Here is a 23,447-nt window from a genome sequence, read left to right on the forward strand (position 1 = left end):
ATGCCTAGGAATACCTCAAAGAAAAATGATAAATTAAAGCTTAAGGTATTAGAGAAAGAAAATCAAGTCTTGAGGTCAAGACTTGACTCTCTAGAAAAGGCTCTTGGGGATTTGACTCTAGGGTTTAAGGGTCAAAAACCAATGTCCAAGGACAAGAAAGGTTTGGGTCACAAACCTAAGTCCCAAGTGGTCAAGCCCACTTATCATAATGTTCCATTCGATTATGGAACAAAATCTAGGGCTAGGAAGACCATCACCAAGGTCACAAGGGGAGTCACCCCTAGAGTTGATCTTGATGAGTCCCAAATGACCAAGGCTTCAAAGCCTAGGAGGGTCATTAGAAGGGTTGCTAGGGAAGTCATCCCTAGTGAATACTTAGTGAACCCAATGAGCTCCAATAGGTATTGGGTTCCTAGGAGCGTGATTTCATCACGCTAGATGAGTTAGGGTGTGCCAACCTTACTTGAATAGGTAGTTAACCTAATCATGGCAAAAGGTGGCACTTTAGGAATTTTCAAGGTGCAATCAAGCCTTGAAAATGAAAGTGAATATTATTCCTAAGGTGATTAGAATGTGCCAACCACATTTGAGGAATTTTCTAGAATCAATCTAGTTGGCACATAGTGATCTAAAAGTCTTGAGGATATGATTTTAGGTCTATTACACTTAGGAATATAGAAATTATGGCAAAATGGTCAAAATTATCAAAAATGGCAACTAAGGCTAGAATTAGGTATTTTCTATACCTTTATGTGCTATTTGCCATATATTGTTTGTCATATGTCATGTCATGACATCATATTTATTTTATGATCATTTAAAATGTCATGATAATGCTTAGGTTATTTATATGTCATGTTTTATTTAAGTTTCATACTTTATGTCATGACATCATGACATTGGCACATGTTATTATGTATGATATCATTTTATGCCATGTCATCATTTCTTGCATTAATAATCAATTGAATTGATTTAAGGATGAAAAACACATTTTGATATTGAGATCAAATTTGTGTTTAGAAAATGCATGAGACCTTAGTCTAAGATACCTAAACCCATATCTCACATCAAAATTGACATGGATGTGTTTGATACACTTTAGATGTGTGTGAGATATTAGGATCATGAATTAGGATCAAGGTGCATAGTTCTTGTACCTAGATGAGCCTAATTCAAGAAATGGAGGATCATAGGGAAAACTTGTGTACAAGTCATGTACATATAGTCCTAAGATTATGATCCTAAATTAAAGGGTTTAAAATCATTTCAAAATTGATTTGAAAAACCTTGATGAAGCTTTCCTAGTGATTGCATTCATCATTGAACATTGTGATACAAAGTTGAGTTAAACTTGAACTATTTCAAAGTTTTTAAACTTTGTATCAAGATTGAAAAATGGAAGTTATTTTCATAGAAAACTATTTTTCCATGATAGTGTATGATATGAGGAATGTATCCTCAAAGTTTCGTAATTTTTGGAATTTTCTTGAATTTATTAGGAGTTTCTGATTTTCCGGAAGGGGAAATCAGAAGTTCTGATTTCAGTGGCTGGATCGGTCCGGGGACCGATCCAGGGAAGATCTGATCGGTCTGCGGACCGATCCAGAGTATTGTGGATCGGTCTGCAGACCGATCCAGTGAGTTCCAGTAGCACGAGTGCGATCTGGTGAAGGGCTGATCGGTCTGGGGACCGATCAGGGCGTGCCGAATTTCTGATTTTTCAGCTGTTGTCTGAAATTTCAGTTATGGAAGTGGTGTTTTTGAGTTTCTAAAGGTTTGAAACTCTCCAAGACATTGTTGGTGCAATGGTCAAGGGGGAGTTGACCTTTAGGGGGAGTTTTACCTAATTGTCAAGGGGGAGTTGACTTTTAGGGGGAGTTTTTACTCCTTAAGACTTTTGAGGATTAGTGATATGGGATTATCACTAAGTTGATTGTTGAGTTTAGTATCAAGGGGGAAATTAAGAGTTTCAATGAAAGGTATGGGACTTTCATTAGGAAGAAACTCTTGACCTTGATACCCTCCTTTTTCTTTTTGATGTGTGTCAAAAAGGGGAGAGTGTTCATTGGAGAGTTATTGGAGAACCCAAGTTAGGTTATCGGGTTAACCTAAGTTAGGAGAAGAATGTCAAGGAATGTTCGAGGAAGAACATTGGAATTCTTTTTGATGTGTGTCAAAAAGGGGGAGAATTATTGGAGAACCCAAGTTAGGTTATCGAGTTAACCTAAGGGGAGAATGTCCAGAGAATGTTCAAGGAAAGAACATTGGACATTGGAAGATGGTTGGAAAACCTAAGTTAGGTTATCGGGTTAACCTAATTTGATTATGGGTTTTGTCAAACATCAAAAAGGGGGAGATTGTTGGTGCAACCTTAGGTCAAGGTTGACCTGGTTGACCCGACTCGAGGTGACTTGACTCGAGTTGTATTTTGATGTTTGACTTGGGAAGATTGTCGGTGCAACCTTAGGTCAAGGTTGACCTAGTTGAGTTGCATGTTGATGTTTGACACTCGTGAGAGAGTTCTATTCTTGATGTGAGACAAGAATAGATGGTTGGGAGATTATTGGTCCAACCCTAGGTCAAGGATTGACCTGGTTGACCTGAAAAGTCCAAGTATGGAGACTTGGCACTGGGAAAGTCCAAGCAGGGAGCTTGGCACGCGAAAAGTCCAAGTATGGAGACTTGGCACTGGAAAAGTCCAAGCAGGGTGCTTGGCACGGGAAAAGTCCGAGCAAGGAGCTTGGCAAGTGGGAAAGTCCTAACTGGGATGTTAGGCAGTGTGGAAAGTCCTGGTGAGTGAAGCCAGGCAGTGGGAAAGTCCTAACTGGGATGTTAGGCAGTGTGGAAAGTCCTGGTGAGTGAAGCCAGGCAGTGAGAAAGTCCTAACTGGGATGTTAGGCAGTGTGAAAACCCTAGTGAGTGAAGCTAGGTGAAAGTCCTGGTGAGTGAAGCCGGGCAAGGGAAAATCCAGATGGATCAAGGGTGATCGGACATCTGGTGATGGGAAGTCCAAGTAGGTCATAGGAGTGACCGGATACTTGGTATGGAGAGAAAAGTCTAAGTGGGTCAAAGGGATTGACCGGACACTTAGCGGGGAGTCCTAGCAGGTCAAGGGAGTGACCGGATGCTAGGCGCAATGTACCAACAGGTCAAGATTGACCGGATGTTGGTTTGGACTTGGTTTGGGCGAAAACCATGAGCTGGATCGATCTGGTGATCGATCCAGTGATACCGCGAATATTCTGATCGGTCTGGTGACCGATCAGTAACACATTAGTAGCATACTGTGTGATAACTGATCGGTCTGGTGACCGATCAGAAGCTGAACAGGAGCGAGGCGCAAGAGGGGCTGATCGGTCTGGGGACCGATCAGCCTTGAGCAATGACCGTGAGATAGCTCCTGATACAGTCGTTCTCCGATCAGATTGAACCGTTCGACCCTCTGGTTCAACAAGCGAGCTTCTTCCTGATCGGTTGGAATGCTACTTGATCGGAGTAACTCTATCAATGGGTTCCTCCAGTCGCTTGGGAAGTTTCTTCTATCCATCCTTCAATCTTCGCCACCAGTGAGACTTACTAGATTAAGAGCTCTGTTTGAGTTCCTTCCGAAAGCTTCGCGTGAGCTTCCCCGACTGGAACAGCTGCTGCTGTTAGGGTTTTTGAAGTTGCTGTTTCATCCGGACTCCAGTCGACGAGAAAGCAAGATTGGTAGAGTGCTTGTGTATTCTTATTGTATTTCTTGCTTATTCTTTGTACTTGTACTCCTGTTTGCTGTTGCAAACAAGTGTGGCGAGGTTTCTCCACCCAGAAGGAGTTTTTATTAGCCGGTTTTCCGGGGACTCATCCACCGACGGATTGATTGGGTTCGTCCACCTTACAGACACGCCGAGGAGTAGGAGCATCATCTCCGAACCTCGTACATCGCTGTGTTAAGGTTTGATATTCTTCTTTTCGTTTCTAGTTTATTTTTCCGCTGCGCTAACGAATTGTAGGAAGAAACGAGCGATTTGGGGCGGCTATTCACACCCCCCTCTCTAGCCGAGTACGAACGATCCTAACAGCTACTTCTACATTAGTGAGGGCTTTACCCATAGTGTTGTTGGTCAGGACCGTGATGAGGTGTGCCAGGAAATAGGGCCTCAAGTGTCGAGTCATGAGTATCAATCTGTAGACTAATTTTTCCAGGGCCATGTATCGGGACTTGACCCCTTTTAATAAGTGACTGAAGAAGTACACTGGCCGTTGTATATCGTCCTGCTCCTTCACCAACACTGTCCCTACAGTCCCAGGGTCGATGATAGATAAACCCAAAGTGGCTCTCCCATAGTAGGCTTGAACAGTGAGGGTAAAGTCTCCAAGTGCTTCTTTAATTCTTCGAAGGCCCGGTTGCATTCCTCGTCCCACTGGAATTTGGCGGCTCTCCTGAGTGCTTTGAAGAAAGGCAAGACTTTATCCGCAGACCACAATATGAACCAGGATAGTGTTGTTATTCGACTCACCAATTTCTGAGCTTCCTTCAGATTCTGAAGCACCTTCATATCTCGAATTGCCCGGACCTTCTCTGGATTTTCTTCGATTCCTCGCTCAGTGACGAGGTATCCTAAGAAATTTCCTCCTCAAGCTCCAAACAAGCATTTCAAGGGATTCAACTTCAGCCCATACTGCTGTAGTGTGCCACAGGTTTCTTCTATGTCAGTGATCAAATTTATGGCCAGAGTATATTTGATGAGTATGTCATCTACATAGACTTCAATATTTCACCCTATTTGCTCTCGGAAGATCTTATCCATTATCCTCTGATAGGTAGCTCCGACATTCCTCAATCCAAAGGGCATAACGATATAACAGAAGGTACCATCTGCCGTGATGAAACTAACATTTTCTTGATCTTCTTGCGCCAATGGGATCTGATGGTATCCTTGATAAGCATCAAGAATACAAATCCTTTCACAGCCCGAGGTCAAGTCCATCATCTGATCAATCCTGGGCAACGGGTAGCAATCCTTAGGGCTAGCGTGATTGAGGTCCCGGAAGTCAATGCAAACTCTTCATTTATTGTTGGGTTTAGCTACTAGGACCACATTAGAGAGCCAAGACGAGAATTGTACCTCTCTAATGTGACCTGCTTTCCCAAGTTGATCCACCTCAGCTCGGATGATCTTATTTTGCTCAGCCGAGAAATTCCTCTTTTTCTGCTTGATCAGTTGGGAATCAGGCAGAAGGTGTAATCTATGTTCAGCCACCTCGAGCTTGACCCCAGGCAGCTCCTCAGGGGACCAAGCGAAAACATCCCTGTTACGAGTCAAGCATTGGACCAGGTCCATCTTGACTTTGATAGGTAGGTCGCTAGATATGCAAGTGACACTCTCCAGGTGCTCAGGATAGAGTTGTACCTCCTCCCAAGGGATGAGTTCCTCTTGAATGACGTGGATCATGTTATCCTGGGTTCGTTAAGCCTTGAGAGCCTCCACCTTCACCATGTCGGTGTAACAGTTACAGGAGACCAACTGCTCACCTTTAACTTCCCCAACCTGGTCTCCCACAGGGAATTTGATCTTCTCATGAAAAGTGGAGACTGCCGCCCGAAATAGCTTGATCTGGCCCATGGGTGTTGTTCCGAGCGCATACGAAAAAGGTGTCCTAGTTGCCCCTCCGTCAACGCCAGCAATAGCTCACTCGGCCTTCATCTGACTCAGATTCCGGACAGGATCAGATACCATATGATCTCTTCCTGGGCTACCACATAAAACTAATTTAAATTCGAGAACGAGTTCTTTCAACTAGAGGTGACTAATACAGCAGGATCTAAATATTTTTATTATTTTTTGGTAATTTTTTAGTTTTTGATATTTTAGGTATTTTTGGTAATTTCTATCCTTTTGTATTTTTAGATTTTGAGTCCGTTTAAAAATTTTAAGATTATGTGTCTTTTTTCCTTTCAGTTGAGATTTATTTTCTTTCTTTATAAAATAGAAATTGAGATCTATATGTCAGAATTTCTTTCATTAAAACTTAAATTTAAAGTCTATATAAATATCTATTTAACTATTTGAGAAATTAACCTCAGTTATTAAATAATATTTTATTTTTTTAAAAAAAAATATGAAGGATAATGATTTCTCTTCTTATATTCTTTTCAATTTTCCCCTTTTCATTAATCCACATAATAATCTTTATCTTGTCCGATGTCAAAGACTATATACAATAGACTCATTGATGGTCTGATCCTTTTTCAAGACCTATGACAAAGATTTTATGTACCGGACTATCCTTTAACGTCATCATAGATAACCATTATATTGAAAAATATAAATTTGAAAACTCAAAAACTATTTAAATGCATTTGTAGCTAGAGCTATAAAACCTAAATTTTAATATATATCTATATCTACAATTTATTGTTTCACTCGACAAGTTTAGGTGTATCCTTAAGTAGTGATGGCATGTCTATTGATAACTTTCACATGCAAGAAAGTTATTGTCCTTGAGGATTTAGGTCAATTTATAATTAAATGTTTAATCAGACAAAAAAAAAAGCCTCAATTGTGAGGAAATGGCAAGTAGTTAGGTAACGGTGTGCTTGATCTGGCCAATATTATCAATGTGATCGTAACTGTGCACCAGATAAGAAAATGACTCTCCTCTTGCACGGTGGGAAAATACAGTCCATCCGTAATTAATTTGTCATTTGGATTTCATTAACAAGTAATTAATTGTGCATCTCTAATTATTTCACATATATATATTTTTGATGCACGGAGGGAAGACGTAACAGTAAAATTATTATCATGTGATCAAAAGATCACGGATTCGAATTCTGAAAATAATCTCTTATATAAAGTAATCGAGACCTCACATAACAAAAACTTCATGTATCAGACTGTCTTTTTATATATATATATATATATATATATATATTTTTTTTTTTTTTGATACGTATATTTTAGTGGAGTCACGAATTAGTTCGAAGAAAATTAAATTATGGTGGATCATGTGTGACAGTCTCCAAGGGAAGTGGCTATTACGATGTAGTTCTCCAATTCAATGCTGTCTGCCGTGCTTTTAAATTCTTGTATTACTGCGGTCCACTCTACAATCGCAAATGGGACCTTTGTATCGTGTCACATTAATTAATCTCAATGCAAATGCCAAATTTTATATTGTGACGTGTTTATTTGAAATATAAACTTTGGGTGTCTTATAAACTTGGGCAAAACTTAAAAAGGATATTTTTGATATCTCTTTTCATTTATTATAAAATTAACGTCTCATCTAACCTTTGGATATTTTATTATAGCAACTACGTCATCATATATAGTTGCTACACAATAATTACATATTCTATAGCTGTTACAATTATACAATAATAATTATAATTTCATAATTACTATAATATAATATTAACTAATAATGACATAGTTAAGATTTTCAACCAGAGTAAATTTAATAAATAAAAAAAGTAACACAATATAAAATATTTAGGACTTGGTTCTAGTTACACGATACGTCAATCCCTAGAGCTTATTTATAGCTAAAGTCAGAATAATCATTTGTGATCTTACTTTTTTATAATATTTAACATTCTATATATGAGAACTCTATTATGATCTAAATAAGTATCTTAAGTAACAACCTAATAAAATAAAGTTTATATTTTACAATTTTTTCTTCAATTAATGAAACTTAAAAGAAGAAAGAATAATTTACCCTTATTCTTGTTGTTATGGTTGGGCAAAGGGGAACGGAGTTGTTGGTAAAGGGCCACTCGTTGGGAAAAAAAAATAAAAGGAAGATCATTATTTTTGAAAAAAAAAATAGAGAAGAGAAAAATAGAGAGGAAGAAACAAAAGATGAGAGTTTTATCTTATTCGTTAGCAACCTCGACTAGTTTCGGTGAGTTTGACAATGACACAAAGAGAGCAAGATATGACAAAACAGAGTTATTCTTGTGGTGTCAACAAAATCTTAGAAAACACGAGAAGAGGAAGAAGATGCAAGGATCAAGAGATGCTCTTATTGCTGGAAGAGGGCAACAGCTGATGTTGCGTTTCTTATTTGTTGGAGAAAAGAAAGGAGAAGAAAAGAGAGTTCTTGCACTTAAGAAGAGGAAAGGAAAAAAAAAATTATAGATTTACTGTTATTGGAGAAGAGAAGGAAAAAAGAAGAAAATGAAGAAGAAGAGGAAGGTAAAAATAAAAGAGAGAGATGGAAGAATACACGATGGTGGCATACAACGAGGTGGGGGACTTCAATGTGCATAGCTAGAAAAGGGAGAATAAAAAAGAAAGAGCAAATTAATTTAAATCTTAAATTTGATTTGATGATAACTTAATCAAATCAATTCCAAATCAATCTCGATTTGAACCAACACAATTCTTAATTATCTCTATGTCTATCCGTTGGATTTAGTTTGAACTATTCAATTTTAATTTAGCACTCTCACTTTGTATTCTACGATTTAATTCGTCCGTTTATTATTATATATTTTATTTTTAAAATTCAATACTTAACATTCTAAGTCATTATATTTCCTTATAAAAGTAGTACCAATGAATAATTTAAGTTAATGATCTTTCAAATATGTGATCAATTTCAATTTTTGGATAATAAACAATGATGAATTAGGGTAAAGTGGCAATGAGGTATAGTATTAATTAAAAGAAATGTCAGGGGCGGCCGTACCCCCATCTCCTCTTGACTACCCCTCTGCTGACTAATATTTATTAAAAAAATAAACTATTTATATTATAACAATTATGATCCATAGTTGTTATAATATAATGTTGATCTTTGTTGACCAAAGATATCTATAATTTATATATACTGATTAAAGTTGAAATATCCATGTAAAAGTTTTTATAAAAACCTAAAAGTTAAGGATAGTTTTACACACAAAAATATATTGAATGGGATGCTTTTTTTATAATAAATGAAAAATAATAACCCCTTTAACGACTATAATAAAAATGGTGTCTTTTTTTATTATAAACATTTTTTTTTTGCTTATTATTATTGTTTGTACTTAGAAATTTTGAGTGTTGGGCTCCAGGAGTCAACCCCTTGGCCCAGTGCTGCTTCTCATACAACGCTTGCTATGCTATTCGAGTTCTTAATTCTTAGATATTCAATCAAGGATCAACCAGAGGATAGTTCTCGGTTTAGAATATTATATCATTTGAGTATGTTTTTCTTTTTAGCCATTTGTACTAATAATTAGTAATCATCTATGATTTACCTCTATGATTTATCTCTTCCGTACTGACCTAAGGATGGATTGACAAAGATATTGGATTAAGCGAATCGTTTTTTGCCACATCGATTTAGAATATTATATCCGGTCATGAGGGGTCGTCAGGGCAACAAATTTCACCTTTTGCAGAGTCAGTTTAGAGTGTTATTACCTTCGGGACTGAGTTGAGTTGGCTAATATGGGACAGAGTTGTTATCATAGCTAGGGCAAGAATTTGAATCTCAGTAAAATCGAGGTAAAAAATCCTTCCCGCAATGGCCAACTACAACTTTTCAATTTACCTCCTCATAGATGGTCATATGGCCGACCTTGTGGGACCACTAGCGTGACGGATTCCACCTTTTGCTATCATCGATTTAGAGTATTATCAAACTATTTCCATTTCCGAGCCACTTGACTATCGACTATAATTTGACACTATGATTTACCTTCTTTCACAGAACCTGGAAACAACTATGAGGGTACTTGGGATCAGCATAATCACTTTTTATTACAATCAGTTTAGAGTATTATTGCCCCATTGTGTAGTCAAGTTGGTACTCGGATGACAGAATTGTTTCATTGGACAAAGATCGATTCTCACGGAGAGTTGATACTCAGGTACTATAGTTACTTCATTCGGGAAAGATTGATTCTACAGGGTATATTTCTCTTAGGATTAAATATTCTTCCACCTAGTAGGTCACTCCGTATATGATTTACCTCCCTTTATTTCATTATGGGACCCATGATGAGGGATACTCAAGCGGAGCAAAATCACATTTTGCTTCATTCATCAAGTTAGGGTATTTTTTTATTATTATTATTAGTTTGTAGGGTATTTTAACATTTTGGGGTTTGGTTAGGTTTGGATTAAGGTTGGTAATTTTTCAGAGTGCATATTTTCTGACTAATTTCATTTATCTTTCAAAGTTTGAAAACCCACGAAAATCATGAATTCCCTGGCACAATTTGCAATTTGTTTGGTTAAAATCAGGTGGCAAATTCCATATCAAGGTGGCTAACATTTGATGCATCAGTTAGTTTTAGCTATGAAAGAAAGCGATTTATTAACGTTCCTGTTTCTTGGGATGCTCACACCCTGTAATTTTTTCTTCAAGCTTACTCCCTTCCCTTTGTATAAGTGTTCATACCTGTAATTTTTTATATGTCTATCATTTTTTAGGTTTTTCTTCCTTTTTAACAGTAATGGAATTAGTATTAGTATGCATAATCTCTCTCTCTCTCTCTCTCTCTCTCTATATATATATATATATATATAAAATAGGGAAAAAATTAAGGAAAATATTGTATGATAGTTTGGCAAATAAGTCTCATTTCTTTAAAGAAATTAAATATGAATCAAAATTCGCACATGTGGCTACAAAGGTGCAACGCCATCTTGAGTTTCTTGTGAGCATTCATGCATACACATCACTGCATGCCAACTACGAATCCATCAAAAGTAGAGAGCCTGCTTCGTGTATGCTAATGAAATCTTGAATTGGTGAAAGAAATGACAGTTGTAAAGCTTGTCCATCAACATCTGACAGTGCCAACTGATATGATGTAAAAACTAACCATTACCTACTTCATACTAGGGTTTGGGAGACCTAGTTGGTAGCTAGGTCTCCCAAACCCTATTGGTTGCTTGGAGTACGAATTATATGTATGTAATTAAAAGTTATGTTAAACTGTCTGTCAAAATTAAAATGGATCAAATATAAAACCAAAGGGAATCATATTCAGATTCAGCCCATTAAAAAAAAGTTTTTTAGATGAATTTTGCGATGAATTCTGTGATAAAAAATTTGTCGTTACAAATTAGGTGTCACCAAATTCTACTACAAAAACATGAAAATTCATCATAAAATTTACGATGAATTTTATTTTTGTGATAAAATTCGTTATAAATTTACAATGAAAAAAAAATTATCAAAAAGTTACCAAATACAAATCTACGATGAAATTCTATTTTCATCCTAAATTTGCCGACTAACCTGGTTTTCGTCACAGATTTGGCAACGACAATAATATTCGTTGCCAAATCTGATTTTCAATGATTCCCCATTGCATCTCAGACTTGGCGGCAAATATTATTTTTGGTGCATATTTGCAACAAATATGGATTCTATTAGGATACTTGAGAGCTAGGGGTGAATAATTAACTTTAATCACTTCGTTGATGATTTGTTATAGCGATAAACTCGAAGTAATGCTAACACATTCGTTTTATTTGGTATCTATCTCCATAAGATGACTAATCCATAGTCCGCTTCTCACACTCACAACTCCACTATGAATACCTCCTTTTGAGAGGCGGAGAAGTCTCGTACAAGTACCAATATGAGAATATGCCAAGACGAGAAGAACTAAATACAAATGGAAATCGAAAATTATTTTACAATACTTGAATCTTACTTTGCTTGCTTTCTTCTTGCTTGGAAAATGTCTCTTCATGCCTGGAAAATGTAATAACACTTGTCTTTGAGAGCTCAAGAACTGGCAACTAAGAATCATGCTTCAATCCTCCGCTAATACCCTTTTTTAGGGTTCTCTCTGTAGGATCGGTGCACATGAGGAGGAGAAAACGTTTCTTTTTCAAACTTTTAAAACAAGTGCGTAGCGGAATAAAACAAACGAAGTAAGAAAACAAAAGCATACGTTCGGTTACTTGGTTTAGAGCCTTTGACGATTCATACTTCAAGACTCAGGTTTCTCGGACCTATGGAAGGATAATCCACTAAATTCTCTACTAGTAATTAAACTCCCTGTAGAGTGATCGAATATAAGAAAAATATAAGATAGTGTAACAAGTTACACTTCCTTTAACCAAGTATTAAAAATAATACACTGAAGATAGAGATCCAGATGTGCTCGTGTATTGGTGTCAATCTTCCGGCAACAGTCGAGCGCAATAGAGTAGCAGTATAGACGCAGTGTGAACATGAAGTTGCAGAGTGATTGTTAGAGATTGTGTGTATGTTTTATTTGAAGTGCTGGCCGAACAGGGCATTTAAAGAGTGTTGAAGGTGCCTCCAACCTCATCTGAGGCGCCTCTAACTGTAAATTTGATTGCGCACTCATCGGCCTCTATTAGCTTTGATGCCTGCGGTTTCTATTTGTGTACTAAGCGCTTTGAGGCATCTCCAATGCGCTCCAAAGCACCTCCAATGAAGAAGGGCACGTTAAAGACAACTACCCTAAGTTAAAAATCAACAAGAAGGACAAAGGTAAGAACAAGAAGCCCGTTCAAAAGAACAAATACAAGACCCTAAAGGCGAAGTGGAACGAAACGTCGTCCGAATCGGAGGTTGAAACCTTTTCTGGACTTGCGTTGATGGCAAGTCTTCAAGAAGACGAACACGAAGAAAGTTCTTCCGAAATGAGCATTGATGAAGGGGGAGCTACATCAGAAGAACAACTTAGGAAATTAATAACAACTTCAGTATTCAGTTTCCTAATCTTTTCTGAGCTATTAACGAGTGTAAAAGGCTTCTCCACCTTTAGTGACGGAGATTCTTAGTGAGCGTTCATTTGCCTTGGATCAACAACTATCTAAGTTGTAACCAAGTAAACTCTGGTGTCTTTTACTGTTTTTCTTTAAGTTGTCGTTTCTGTTATAATTGCATTACTAATTCGAGTCAAAAGATCGAGAAGGTGCTTTATTTTTGTGTTTCAGGCAACCTGACCCTCTCCAACCGGCCTACCCGGTCCAACAAATTCAACGTAGAGTTGACTTTGGTCCAGGCGCCTTTGACCCCGGGGCCAGCCAAGGTGCCTCGGGCTGTGCCCTGGGCGAGGGGTAATGCAGCTCGGTTCGGGTGCCCGGACCTGGTCCAGGCGCTCGGACCAGAAAACTTATCGAAAAGTCAGCTGGTGTGATCCGTTTCGACGCGGATAAACTTTTATCCATGCCTAGGATCTCGGATCCCTTCCAGGCGTTTGGATCATGTCTATAAATAGAGTCCTGATTTTAGTAGTTAAACAACAATACTAGTAAATGAGTTTTTTGTCTGCTCTACTACTATGTGAGCTGTCAACTTTGTTAAGAGGCTACTCTGCCCAAAGGAGATCGTCATAGTGAGCTTTACTTGCCTTGAATTAACAATCCTATGATTACAAACGAAGTAAATTTCTGTGTCTCTATCTTTTAATTAATTTGCTTCTCATTTCTTTTTTTTACAGGTGGTTGTGTTAATTAAGCTATAAGATCAAGAAAGGTTTACGTTTTCATTTTTAGACAATTCGCCCTCTCTTGTAGGCCGCAAGAGACCTACACATACTAGCTCAAACAAACCCTAACTTGAACGTTAGACTAGCCTACCGTGATATCCTCAGCGCTAATCTAATCCTATATTGAAATGCATTTCAAGACCTTCTCACTCTCTTCATCGACGACCTCCGAAGAATACACACATCAAATTATTCTTTGACTAATGACTTGACCATCCATGATATTTTACCAGAACAGTCAGTAAAGTATTCAAAGAGTAAATAAAAAAAATAAGAGTTTGAATTTTAATATAAATGAGACGATTTAAAAATCGATTTTATAATTGGAATGGTAAAATCATCAAAACGTTGAACCAAAATATAAATCCCAAATGAATTTTATGCACCTTAAAGTTTATCTTCTTTTCAACTATTTTTTAAACCATCAAATAACCATTTACAAGTTAATTTATACATTTATCATTTCACTTCGAGTATCGACATGACCAATATGACACCTATCAATCCGACACATTTTTTTTCTTTCAAATAAAATAATATTATTAATAATTAGGATAAAATGATTAATATATATATATATTTATAAAATTATTTTTAAAGTTTGCATGTGCATAGTTTTACCCAACCAACCTAATTAAGTTCATATCGAGTTTAGTACAACCCGAGCTTGCATTGTGCTAGTTCTAACCGGTAGGCAGGCAGGCCGAGTCCTTACAACTCAACTCCATGCATTTTCTAGACATGGCCCGGCCCAACGCTGCCTGGATCAGGTCGAGTCGCAGGCAGCTTGACCGGTTTGGTAGGACAAGAAAAACTACCTAAAACGTCTAAATCTCCATCTGTTGGATAAGATCCTGGAAATCTTACAGGCTCTTAAGCAACCCTGCTTTGCTTGCGATCGATCCTCTTTCCACCTTCACTTCCTCCATAAAACAACACAAAAGGTTTCTTGTCTCGTATCACATCGATTAGTAGGTGGGACTTGAGCCTCCAATTTTTCCGTTTTCCAATACCAATCTTCACGTCTTCCTGCTCCAAAATTCTTTAATTCTTCATTTTTTATCTTCTTCCATGCCGTTAATTATAAGTGAAGGGTCTGTTTCTCCTGCAGAAAACGACCAGGGTGATTGCTTGCAGTGGAATGGTGGGTCGATAAGAATAGCTGCTTCGGTTCTTGTTCTTGTTCTCGTTCTCGTGGGGGATGGCTGTGCTTGCCTTCTCTTTCTGGTTCTTGTGCGAGATGGCCGTGCTTGCCAATTCCATTATCCTCTTGATCAGTTTTGTAGCCGGACATGTTTCCAGGTACCGAATTTCTTACCGCAAGTTGATTGTTTTAGTTGCTGACTGTTTGATTATATTTTCGTGCAGAACTAGGGCAAAAGGAGCCACTTCAGAAGAGAAATCATCGTTCGAATTCAGAAATCATGAATCATCATCATCTGCAGAGAAAGAAGAAGGACGTTTGGCTTTCAAGTTTCAGTATCAGGTTCCTGATCAACATGGCGAAAGCAATGCAGAAGGTTTGATGCCGGTTGTTGTTGTTGAAGAAGTCAATTCTGCTTCCAAAGCTTGCGTTCGTAAGTACAATTTCTCGCGTGAGAAAGATTTCTGCGCCTTCGTCGAAGAGCCAAAAGTATATGAGACTGATTTGTTTAATGAGGTTGTGAGAGACAATGTGGTGGCTGCTGTGTCCGAAGAGTTCTCAGGTTTTGATTCAGAATGCGATTCCATCAGCGTGAGTGATGGCTACTCAGTGCATGACCTTGTTGTGGATTCTGATGGGTTCTTGTCCGAGAGGGAACTCGAAGTGGATGATGAACTGAAATCGAATAAAGAATGTCAAGAAATGGACTTGAAATTTACTGATTCCAGCAGTGACGACGACGAAGCCACAACCATGAACAAGAAGTATTCAGCCAGGAAAGAGACAGATGATGCCTCGAAGAGTTCCACTGGCACAAGCTCAAGCTCAAGCTCAAGCTCAAGCGCATTGCTAGATCTCGAAATGGATGCTAATCTGCAAAAGAGTCATCTGGATGAACAAACACACGAGTTGGAGAAGGCGCAAGTGAAGGGCTCTGTTAATGAGGATCGTCACGAGTTGGAGTCACTCTGGGAGCACCAGGAGCTCATTGAGCAGCTCAGGATGGAACTGCGAAAACTGAAAGATATCGGCCTGCCGACCATTTTAGAAGAGCCAGAGAGCCCTATAACAGTAGAGGATTTGAAGCCATTGATGATGGACGAGAGTTTCATGCATGAGGATTCCATGGACGAGATGCAGAAATTCCATTGGAGCTACAGAGAAAGAATGAGGAAGCTCGACATACTGAACTATCAAAAAATGTACGCGATAGGTTAGTAGAAACAGAATGGTTACTTGCTTCCTTCTCTTTAAATTGTATCTTAATTATGTTTCTGCTAAACTCGCAGGTTTTCTCCAACTGAAAGATGATCCTCTTCAGTCAGTGGGATCTAGGAGGACACTAGGACTGGCATTCCAATCCATTTTTGCTCAAAGCTCCTGGTCAGTTCGTCGAAAGTCGAACGTAAATCCGTCTGAGAGACTCATCAAGGAGCTCCAAACTGATCTGGAAGTGGTGTATGTTGGGCAAACATGCCTTTCCTGGGAGTTCCTGCGATGGCAATATGAGAAAGCTAGGGAAATGCCTCAACTCTCTGATTCATTTGGGAATCATTTCTATAACCAAGCAGCCAGAGAATTCCAACAATTCCAAGTGAACATTCAGAGGTTCATTGAAAATGAGGCATTCCAAGGGCCAAGGCTGCGTAATTTCATCCAAAACCGATGCGTTCTTCACAATCTCCTCCAAGTACCTCTACTAAAGGGTAATCTAAACTGCACAGACTCTACTACTTTTAGAAATATAGATAGATTGATGGGAGCTATTTTATTTGTTTCAGAGGATTGCTTGAAGGACAAAATGTTGGGGGATGGACAAGGAATGAGTGGCGAAAAGATGGAAGAAATCATGGAGGAATCAATCAGAATTTTCTGGGAGTTTGTCAAAGCTGACAAGGATGAAACTCCAGGGATTCTCAGAGGGTTCATGGGCACTCATGTGGAACTACAAGACCCTTCGGATTTCTACCTTGTGGAAGACATCCAATTAGATCTACACAAGGTATAGATCACACTTGTGGATATCATTCTCTTATGTTTTTCTTCTAGTAAGTTTAACCATGTTATATATATATATAAACACATTGTGCAGAAGGAGAAGAAGCTTAAGGACATTCTAAGGACAGGAAACTGTCTGGTTAAGAAGTTCAAGAAACCTAAAGAAGACAGATCAAATGAAGATGTTTTCTTCTCTCAAGTAGACTTGAAGCTGGTGGGAAGAGTCCTGCGGATGCCAAGGATTACAACTGAGCAACTGCTGTGGTGTCACAAGAAACTGAGCAAAATCAAGTTTGTAGAAAGGAAGGTCTTTAGGGAGCCTTGTAATTTCTTGGAATTTCCTTGTTGATCTAGTTCCTTCCCTGTAAATTACACATTCATAATTCATCCTCCATGCCTCGATCGAGTGGATTGACTTGAAACAATCTTTGGCTGTGTTGATTAAAGGGTTTAACAGTGCAAGGATAGGGATGCATCGTGCATGGATATGGATGGGGGCTCTTAAATTCAACTGCATCACTTGTCATACTCATAATATCATCAACGAAAAGGAGCTTTTTTGTACAGTAATGGTTCACATGACATTGTTGTTGGTGGTCACCATTAATGCCTCGTGAGCTTAGAGTGACTGGAGAGGCCTTCAGCGTGAGACAAGTTTGGATTGTAGCACCAATTTGATCAAACTACCTATTGCAGAATAGGTTCGGGTGGATGGCACTGGTAGATCGAACTGATTTAACGAAGAAAAAGTAGTATGGACTAATTATATATTTACTGAGGAAAATCTTTGATGAAATTGAATTTATTATTCTCACCTACAAAGGCCATTGCATTCTGTTTTTCCTCATTTCTTGTAGGTAAATACAACTATAGGAAATCAGTGTTTACTTGAGGAGATAGCACAAGAAAGAGAAAGAAGGATTATAAGAAATTAAAGATACTAGATGAATCCTAGTTATTGGAGAGAAAGTAAGAGAAGAAAAGTGGGAAATAAATGATATCAAGTTCTCTCTCTTTTTTTTTTTTGGAATTTGAAAAATGAAAATTATAAATTTCTGTAATCGTACTCGAAGCTGGAAAAGAAAACAAAAGGGAAAAATGTGGAATTTTTGTCAAGAATGGGATTCGAACCCATGCCCTTTCGGACCAGTACCTGAAACTGGCGCCTTAGACCAACTCGGCCATCTTGACATTAATGTTAAGGTTCAATACAAATATATATTTAATATTTCTTAATATGGAATCCATCTACATTATAATTAATTAACCATGCATTATATATAAACACACAATCATTTGTACTAGAACGGCGGGAACTCCACGCGGGAAGAGCATTTGCTGGCGGGCAAAACCGGGCAGTCGATGAGCCGCTTCCCCGTCGCGTCGACGCACACGTACACCTGATACAGCTGCCGATTCCCGGCCTCGTCGACGTTGCACTCCACCCCTGGTTCGAAGCCGATCCCGTCCCTGATCGCACTCGATATCCCCCTGATGCTATAAAATCCCCCATCCGGCCGTATCCCTACCAAGCACGCACCAAAAATCAATGTGAACAAACAATCTCTCTCTCTCTCTCTCTCTCTCTCTCTCTCGATCGGGAGGTTAATTTTTTAAACCTGCATCTTGCAGTACTTGGAGGAGGTTGATTTGGCTCTTGAGGCGGAGGGAGGCTTGGAAGTAGGCGTGCTGGTCGAGGACGGACTCCGAGCACGTCCCGTGCTTCTCCCACTCGTGTCTCCAGAAGGTGGAGCCGTCGCCGCTGGGGCAAGCCAGACTGGGCCACTTCGATCTCAAGCTCCCTATTAAATCTCCGATCTGCATTTTGGTAATTAATTTCCGTTCTATAAATGAAATTCGATGAAATGCATATTAATTAAACAAAATAATATATAATCGCAAAACGATCGAACGACCTGTGAGGCATCGTAAGCGTTGCCGGAATCGCAATTCGATGGATAAGATCCGTCGGCGTAATTCGGCCAGAGCCCATGGATGCCGAAGTCGGCCGTGGGCTTTCCGGCGGTCGGATAGCAGCAGCTTTGCTTGGTGTCGCAGTAAGAGCCCGGCCACTGTAATACAATTAATTAAGTATTAAAAGAAAAAATTAATAATAATTAAGAGATACAATTAATTAATTAATTAATTACCTGCAGGACGAAGTAGAAGAAGTCGAAATCTTGTGCGGTGGAGATTGATGGAGAGGAAAAGAGGAGGGGAAGAAGGAGGAGCAGCATGATGGAAGGCAGCTGCATGCGTCCTGTCAAGTTAGTTGTGCATATGTGTCTTGTAGGGTCTTTATAGTCGTCGTCGAAGGAAAAGTTGTGGTGGTGGTGGTTTGGGTTGGATAAGTTTAAACTCAACCTACAATTTCAAGATTTGGGTGATTAGTTTGGATTATTAAGGACGTTACCTCCATTGCATTAATTCCGGTTACGTTTATTAATTTATTGGCCGGCATTTAATAATATTCATGTATGTTTGTGTTTGTAATGTGTATGCGCGGTCATGCGGGAGAGAGTATGCGCGCGTGTGTACGCAAAGCGTGGAAACGACACCAATAATTGATGAGTCGGCAGCTGATGCAGACATGAACGGAGGAGTGCAGCATTGGACGAGTTGCTCACTGCTTCCTCGCATGGCCGGTGGCCAGCTTTCGTTATCAGCTTTACCCTTTTGTGCCAAAGAAGAATTGAACATTTTCATCCCTCCATTTTCTTTATTTTTATAATTCCAGTATTTAGCTCCTCAAATTGGCTAAATCTGAAGATAATCATCCAATCCGAAAATTTTCCAAAATACTTATTAATACGGTGCATGAGGGAGGGCCCCAGCAATTCTTTGAAGATAGTGGTCAAGAGGACGTGTAAGTCAAGGGTTAAGGAGATGTGGAAGTCAATGATCAAGGGATGTGACACCAAGACCCTTTCAAATCCAGACCAAGTTCAAAAGGTTGAACTCTTGGCAGGATATTCATCGGACGGGTCATAAGGACTTAGTCCCTTTATCTCGCTTGGGCCTAGCTCCCAGTTAATTCTTGGCTGGCTATACACCGGGTGGGTCATCAGGGCTCGGTTCCTTCATCTTTCTGGACATCCGTCTCCATCTACTCCTGGTCGAACCAGGGTTGGGCGGCTAACAATAAAAAACAATATTGTTAGAAAATCATAAATGTCTATCAGAAAATAATAGTCATTGGTCAGAGAATATTCCGATGTTCTATCACGCACTTGCAGCGAAACCTTCCTCTACCCAATAGGAATCCGTCGTACATTTTCTGCCACCAAACATATCCTGACATCCGACATTCTTTGACACTGCATAAAGCCAAAAGTTACGCAGAGCAGTATAAAAGGGAGGTCCTCTCTGTTAGCCAAGTACGTGCACATACACACGCATCTACTAGGATTCCTTTTTTTTTCCCTTTCTTCGTACATTGCTTCGTTGCGTAAGAACCTGATTTGAGTGTCAAAGGGCCTGTGCCAGGGACCCATTTCCTGATTTTTGGGCTCTAACACTCTTGGGTACTTGGTTTGTGCGTGTGCAGGTTTTTAGTACAATCGGCTCCGCTGCTACCCTCCCCCTGCCGCACGCGAGAGTCCCCAGTTCCGACGTGTGTATTCGTGGTACTTTCAAGTCCTCTCTCAGTCAACGCTACTACTATCTTTGTTGGTCTCTGTCTGACTCAACTTCTGGACGAGATCACTTATAATAACCCAATCAAATGATAATGTTCTTAGACTCATCGTCTTAGAAAAATTTCTACAGTGTACCACATGAAAAATTAAATTTTAGATGCATGATTAATCATTATAGCCTTAAACCTTCTTTTTGTTGTTTCAAAAATTATATTTACTTGAGTAATTTTTTAAATATATTTTTTGATCAGCATAATCAGATTAATTTAGTTGGAAGCAATTTAGCTTTTCTCTCTTTGCTAAATCAAATTTCTTATCTTTTTCATTAATTGCCACCTACCGTTTCTCATTTTTCAACATTTGAGTCACATTTGGAGAGTCCCTGTTAAGCTTGGGGATATGAAAACATTAATGACCTGGGAGTGTCATAAATCAACATGCTTTATTATAGCAAACTATCTGATCAAAATATTTATCATCATAGATAATCAAAATATTCAAGATTCGAATCTTAATTACAGCTCATTACATAAGATTTTCCCTTAAATAAAAAACAGACTTAAGGCATTAACCGCTGATGTATTTCTTGATTTATCTTAGTCGCTGATGTAGAACCAGATCGATCACTCTCAAAATGAGTCACTTCAAAAAAATTAGATAACTGTTGTCAACTAAATTTATCAACATTTACTGATACATTGTGACAAAAAGATGAATACGTTCGCCTCCAACGCCCGGGGGTCAACCCGTCCTAAGACCAATACGGAGGAGGTAAATCACGGACGGCTACTAATATTTGAAATACTGACTAACACATAGGAGAGATATTTACCTCGACTTTATCGTACATTTACTAACACATGCAAACTATCTGATCGAGTTACAAGTACATTATGATCATTACAACATAGAATATTGCTTCAATGGAATTGAGTAAGCAAATTGTAAAGCAGAGGAATAATACAAAGGTCAGTCACTGGAACACAAGTGACACACAAATGTCAAGGCAAAACTTTAGTAAAAGAAAACATGTATTGAGAAAAAATCATCCAAATCACTGGATGACTTGTTGAAGGATGGAAAAATTGACAATCATTTTAAGATATTTGAATAATTTTGGTCATGAAACTTCAGAAATCTATTAACAGATGATCAAGATATATTACTTTCAGCCACAGCTTCAACACAAGCTGTAGTGTTGGGTGATAATCTCTAGCCTAAAAATACTACCGTAGACCATGGTTGTGGCCTTTGTGATTTTTCTGTTGATTTTGGTCAACATTGCAATGAAGTAACAGGAGAGACGAACAACTCAGTGTACCTCTGAAGTTTTGTATGGCTGGAAATTTCTTGTGAGTTCTATATAGTTGACATGATCAAACACTCTTAACCAAAATGACCAGGATAGTAGTATCGCCAATCATTCGCGAGGATGTTCAAACATTACCTCCTTGCATATATATTAAGCTACTTGCTGTGGGCTTTCTAATGCTCATTTCCAACATCATCTCCCTGAATTCTTGACTAACACCTCTCTTCATAGCTGCAGCATATATATTGGATACTGAGACAAGGTGGCCAGCCACCTTATCCGGTTCGTGCTCCATAAGTTTGTCAATTATCTGAGCAGCAAGTTTTACATCCTTGTGTATCCAACAGCCACCCAATAAGGCACCCCAAATAGCAAAATTAGGTTCCATTGGCATCTTTTTTATCATCTCTAGAGCTTGATTTAAGTGTCCTGCTCGACTGAGCATGTCAACGATGCAGCAATAATGCTCCATCCTTGGTATGATTCGATGATTTGTAATCATCTGCTCAAAGTAGAAAAGCCCCTTGTCCACCATACCTAGGTAACTGCATGCACATAGGACTGCAATAAAGGTTAACCAATCAGGCTTCTCGTTCTCCACATCATTTTCCTGCATTCTCTGAAAGAGATCTAATGCTTCATTACCACAACCATGTTTTGCAAGTCCTGCAATGATAGTCGTCCACGAGGCAGTGTTTTTCCGAGACATTTGGGTGAAGACCTGAAAAGCATCATCGATGGCTCCACATTTCACATACATGTGGATTAGAGCATTATTCAGATTCACCAAACATTTTTGTCCATGCAAAATTTGGCAGCTATAACCATGCATCAAGCGACCAAGTTCCAAGTCCCCCCAGTTCGCACATGCAGTCAGGACAGCGATCATCGTAACCTGATCAGGCTTTATATGAGTCCTCATCTGACTAAAACATTTGAGTGCTTGATCACTCATTCCAGTCTTGGCATAGCCTGCAATCATAGTAGTCCATGAAACTTTATCCTTAGCGGGCATGTCATGGAAAAACTGATTCGCTAATAGCACATTGCCAGACCTCAGAAATCCAGCCAACATGGAATTGCATGATATTATATTTGGATTGACTATCTCTTTAAATATCATATGGGACTTAGAAATGCCATCACTAGAGGTGGCAGAATACATGTTAATTAAATTTGTTTGGACATAAATGCTGGAACCAAAGCCACCAGATATAACCCTACAATGCAACTGCTCCCCTTGTGTTAAGAAATTTGGCCCTGCCTTGGTGCATGCTGCAAGGAGGAAGGCATAGGTGTAACTATTTGGCTGTGTATCTTCTCTCCCTCCCTTACTTCTCATTCTATTGTAGATGTATACGGATCTCCCAGGCATATCACTACGAAAAGTTGCCCTGATCATTTGGTTGCAGAGGGTGGTATTTGGTTCCAGAACCTGGTTAAACACTAGAGATGCATAGGATATGTTCCCAGATGCAATGCAGCAGGAGAGAAGTTTCGTGATGAGTACATTTTTGTAGAAGAAGCCATTAACAACCAATTTCGCATGCAACTGACTAAGTTGTTGCATGCTCCTGCAATGTTGAAGCATCAAGAATAGCTGCTTCTGTAGGTCCCTCGAGTATGGTTTAGAAGATCGTAGGGCAGGCAAGTAGAGCATCTCATTTGAAAAGTACTCCTTAGACATTTAAACATTGATATTTTCTGTTCTGCTATGCAATATGCCTTCAAGGAAATGGCTTCGGAAAACAACTCAAAACTGTACAAGTCAATGTGTTTAATCTAGTATAGTCTACTTGAAGAGTTATACAGGGCAATACAAAATTGAAGTTGGGAAATTCGCATTGCCGGATGTTACTATCTATGTGTGCCACCAGATCAGCAAAC

At 38.9% G+C, this 23,447-nt stretch overlaps 3 protein-coding genes, 1 long non-coding RNA gene and 1 other non-coding gene across 6 annotated transcripts; 2 read left to right on the forward strand and 3 right to left on the reverse strand.

Moving 5' to 3' along the window:
• Positions 1–14,315: 14,315 nt before the first annotated feature.
• On the forward strand, positions 14,316–17,138 carry LOC121967756. Of its 2 annotated transcripts, XM_042518178.1 has the most exons (6): positions 14,316–14,443; positions 14,580–14,770; positions 14,837–15,825; positions 15,902–16,318; positions 16,394–16,614; positions 16,705–17,138. In XM_042518178.1, exons 2-6 carry the CDS (start codon positions 14,670–14,672, stop codon positions 16,957–16,959), a joined length of 1,983 nt encoding a protein of 660 aa, XP_042374112.1. In that variant the 5' UTR covers positions 14,316–14,443; positions 14,580–14,669; the 3' UTR covers positions 16,960–17,138. The 2 variants fall into 2 exon arrangements, with proteins under 2 accessions (XP_042374112.1, XP_042374111.1); XM_042518177.1 differs by having other exon boundaries at positions 14,326–14,770.
• Positions 17,139–17,720: 582 nt separating this feature from the next.
• On the reverse strand, positions 17,721–17,801 carry TRNAL-CAG. The gene has a single exon. It is a non-coding gene; the product is annotated as a tRNA-Leu (tRNA).
• A 7-nt stretch (positions 17,802–17,808) lies between these two features.
• LOC121968628 (ribonuclease 1-like) lies at positions 17,809–18,874 on the reverse strand. Its single transcript, XM_042518945.1, has 4 exons — positions 18,761–18,874; positions 18,527–18,682; positions 18,230–18,428; positions 17,809–18,135 (listed from the first exon to the last, which is right to left on the reverse strand). The coding sequence occupies exons 1-4, from the start codon at positions 18,863–18,865 to the stop codon at positions 17,912–17,914; spliced, it is 684 nt and encodes a 227-aa protein (XP_042374879.1). The 5' UTR covers positions 18,866–18,874; the 3' UTR covers positions 17,809–17,911.
• On the forward strand, positions 18,030–19,056 carry LOC121968629. Its single transcript, XR_006108243.1, has 3 exons — positions 18,030–18,161; positions 18,243–18,438; positions 18,767–19,056. It is a non-coding gene; the product is annotated as an uncharacterized LOC121968629 (long non-coding RNA).
• A 2,628-nt stretch (positions 19,057–21,684) lies between these two features.
• On the reverse strand, positions 21,685–23,247 carry LOC122055234 (pentatricopeptide repeat-containing protein At5g66520-like). The gene has a single exon (XM_042616604.1). It carries the CDS (start codon positions 23,245–23,247, stop codon positions 21,685–21,687), a length of 1,563 nt encoding a protein of 520 aa, XP_042472538.1.
• Positions 23,248–23,447: the final 200 nt, after the last annotated feature.

The sequence above is a fragment of the Zingiber officinale genome, chromosome 3B (genome assembly GCF_018446385.1).
Source record: "Zingiber officinale cultivar Zhangliang chromosome 3B, Zo_v1.1, whole genome shotgun sequence".
Taxonomy (NCBI): domain Eukaryota; kingdom Viridiplantae; phylum Streptophyta; class Magnoliopsida; order Zingiberales; family Zingiberaceae; genus Zingiber; species Zingiber officinale.

Bases quoted from the DNA above. Each gene is read 5' to 3' on its own strand.
- LOC121967756 (XM_042518178.1), top strand. From the start codon at position 14,670: ATGGCTGTGCTTGCCTTCTCTTTCTGGTTCTTGTGCGAGATGGCCGTG. The intron at 15,826-15,901 runs GTTAGTAGAAAC...CTAAACTCGCAG, and splicing joins TCAAAAAATGTACGCGATAG to GTTTTCTCCAACTGAAAGAT. The intron at 16,319-16,393 runs GTAATCTAAACT...TATTTGTTTCAG, and splicing joins CCAAGTACCTCTACTAAAGG to AGGATTGCTTGAAGGACAAA.
- LOC121968628 (XM_042518945.1), bottom strand. From the start codon at position 18,865: ATGCAGCTGCCTTCCATCATGCTGCTCCTCCTTCTTCCCCTCCTCTTT. The intron at 18,683-18,760 runs GTAATTAATTAA...ATTGTATTACAG, and splicing joins TCTTCTACTTCGTCCTGCAG to TGGCCGGGCTCTTACTGCGA. The intron at 18,136-18,229 runs GTTTAAAAAATT...CGTGCTTGGTAG, and splicing joins CCAAGTACTGCAAGATGCAG to GGATACGGCCGGATGGGGGA.
- LOC122055234 (XM_042616604.1), bottom strand. From the start codon at position 23,247: ATGTCTAAGGAGTACTTTTCAAATGAGATGCTCTACTTGCCTGCCCTA.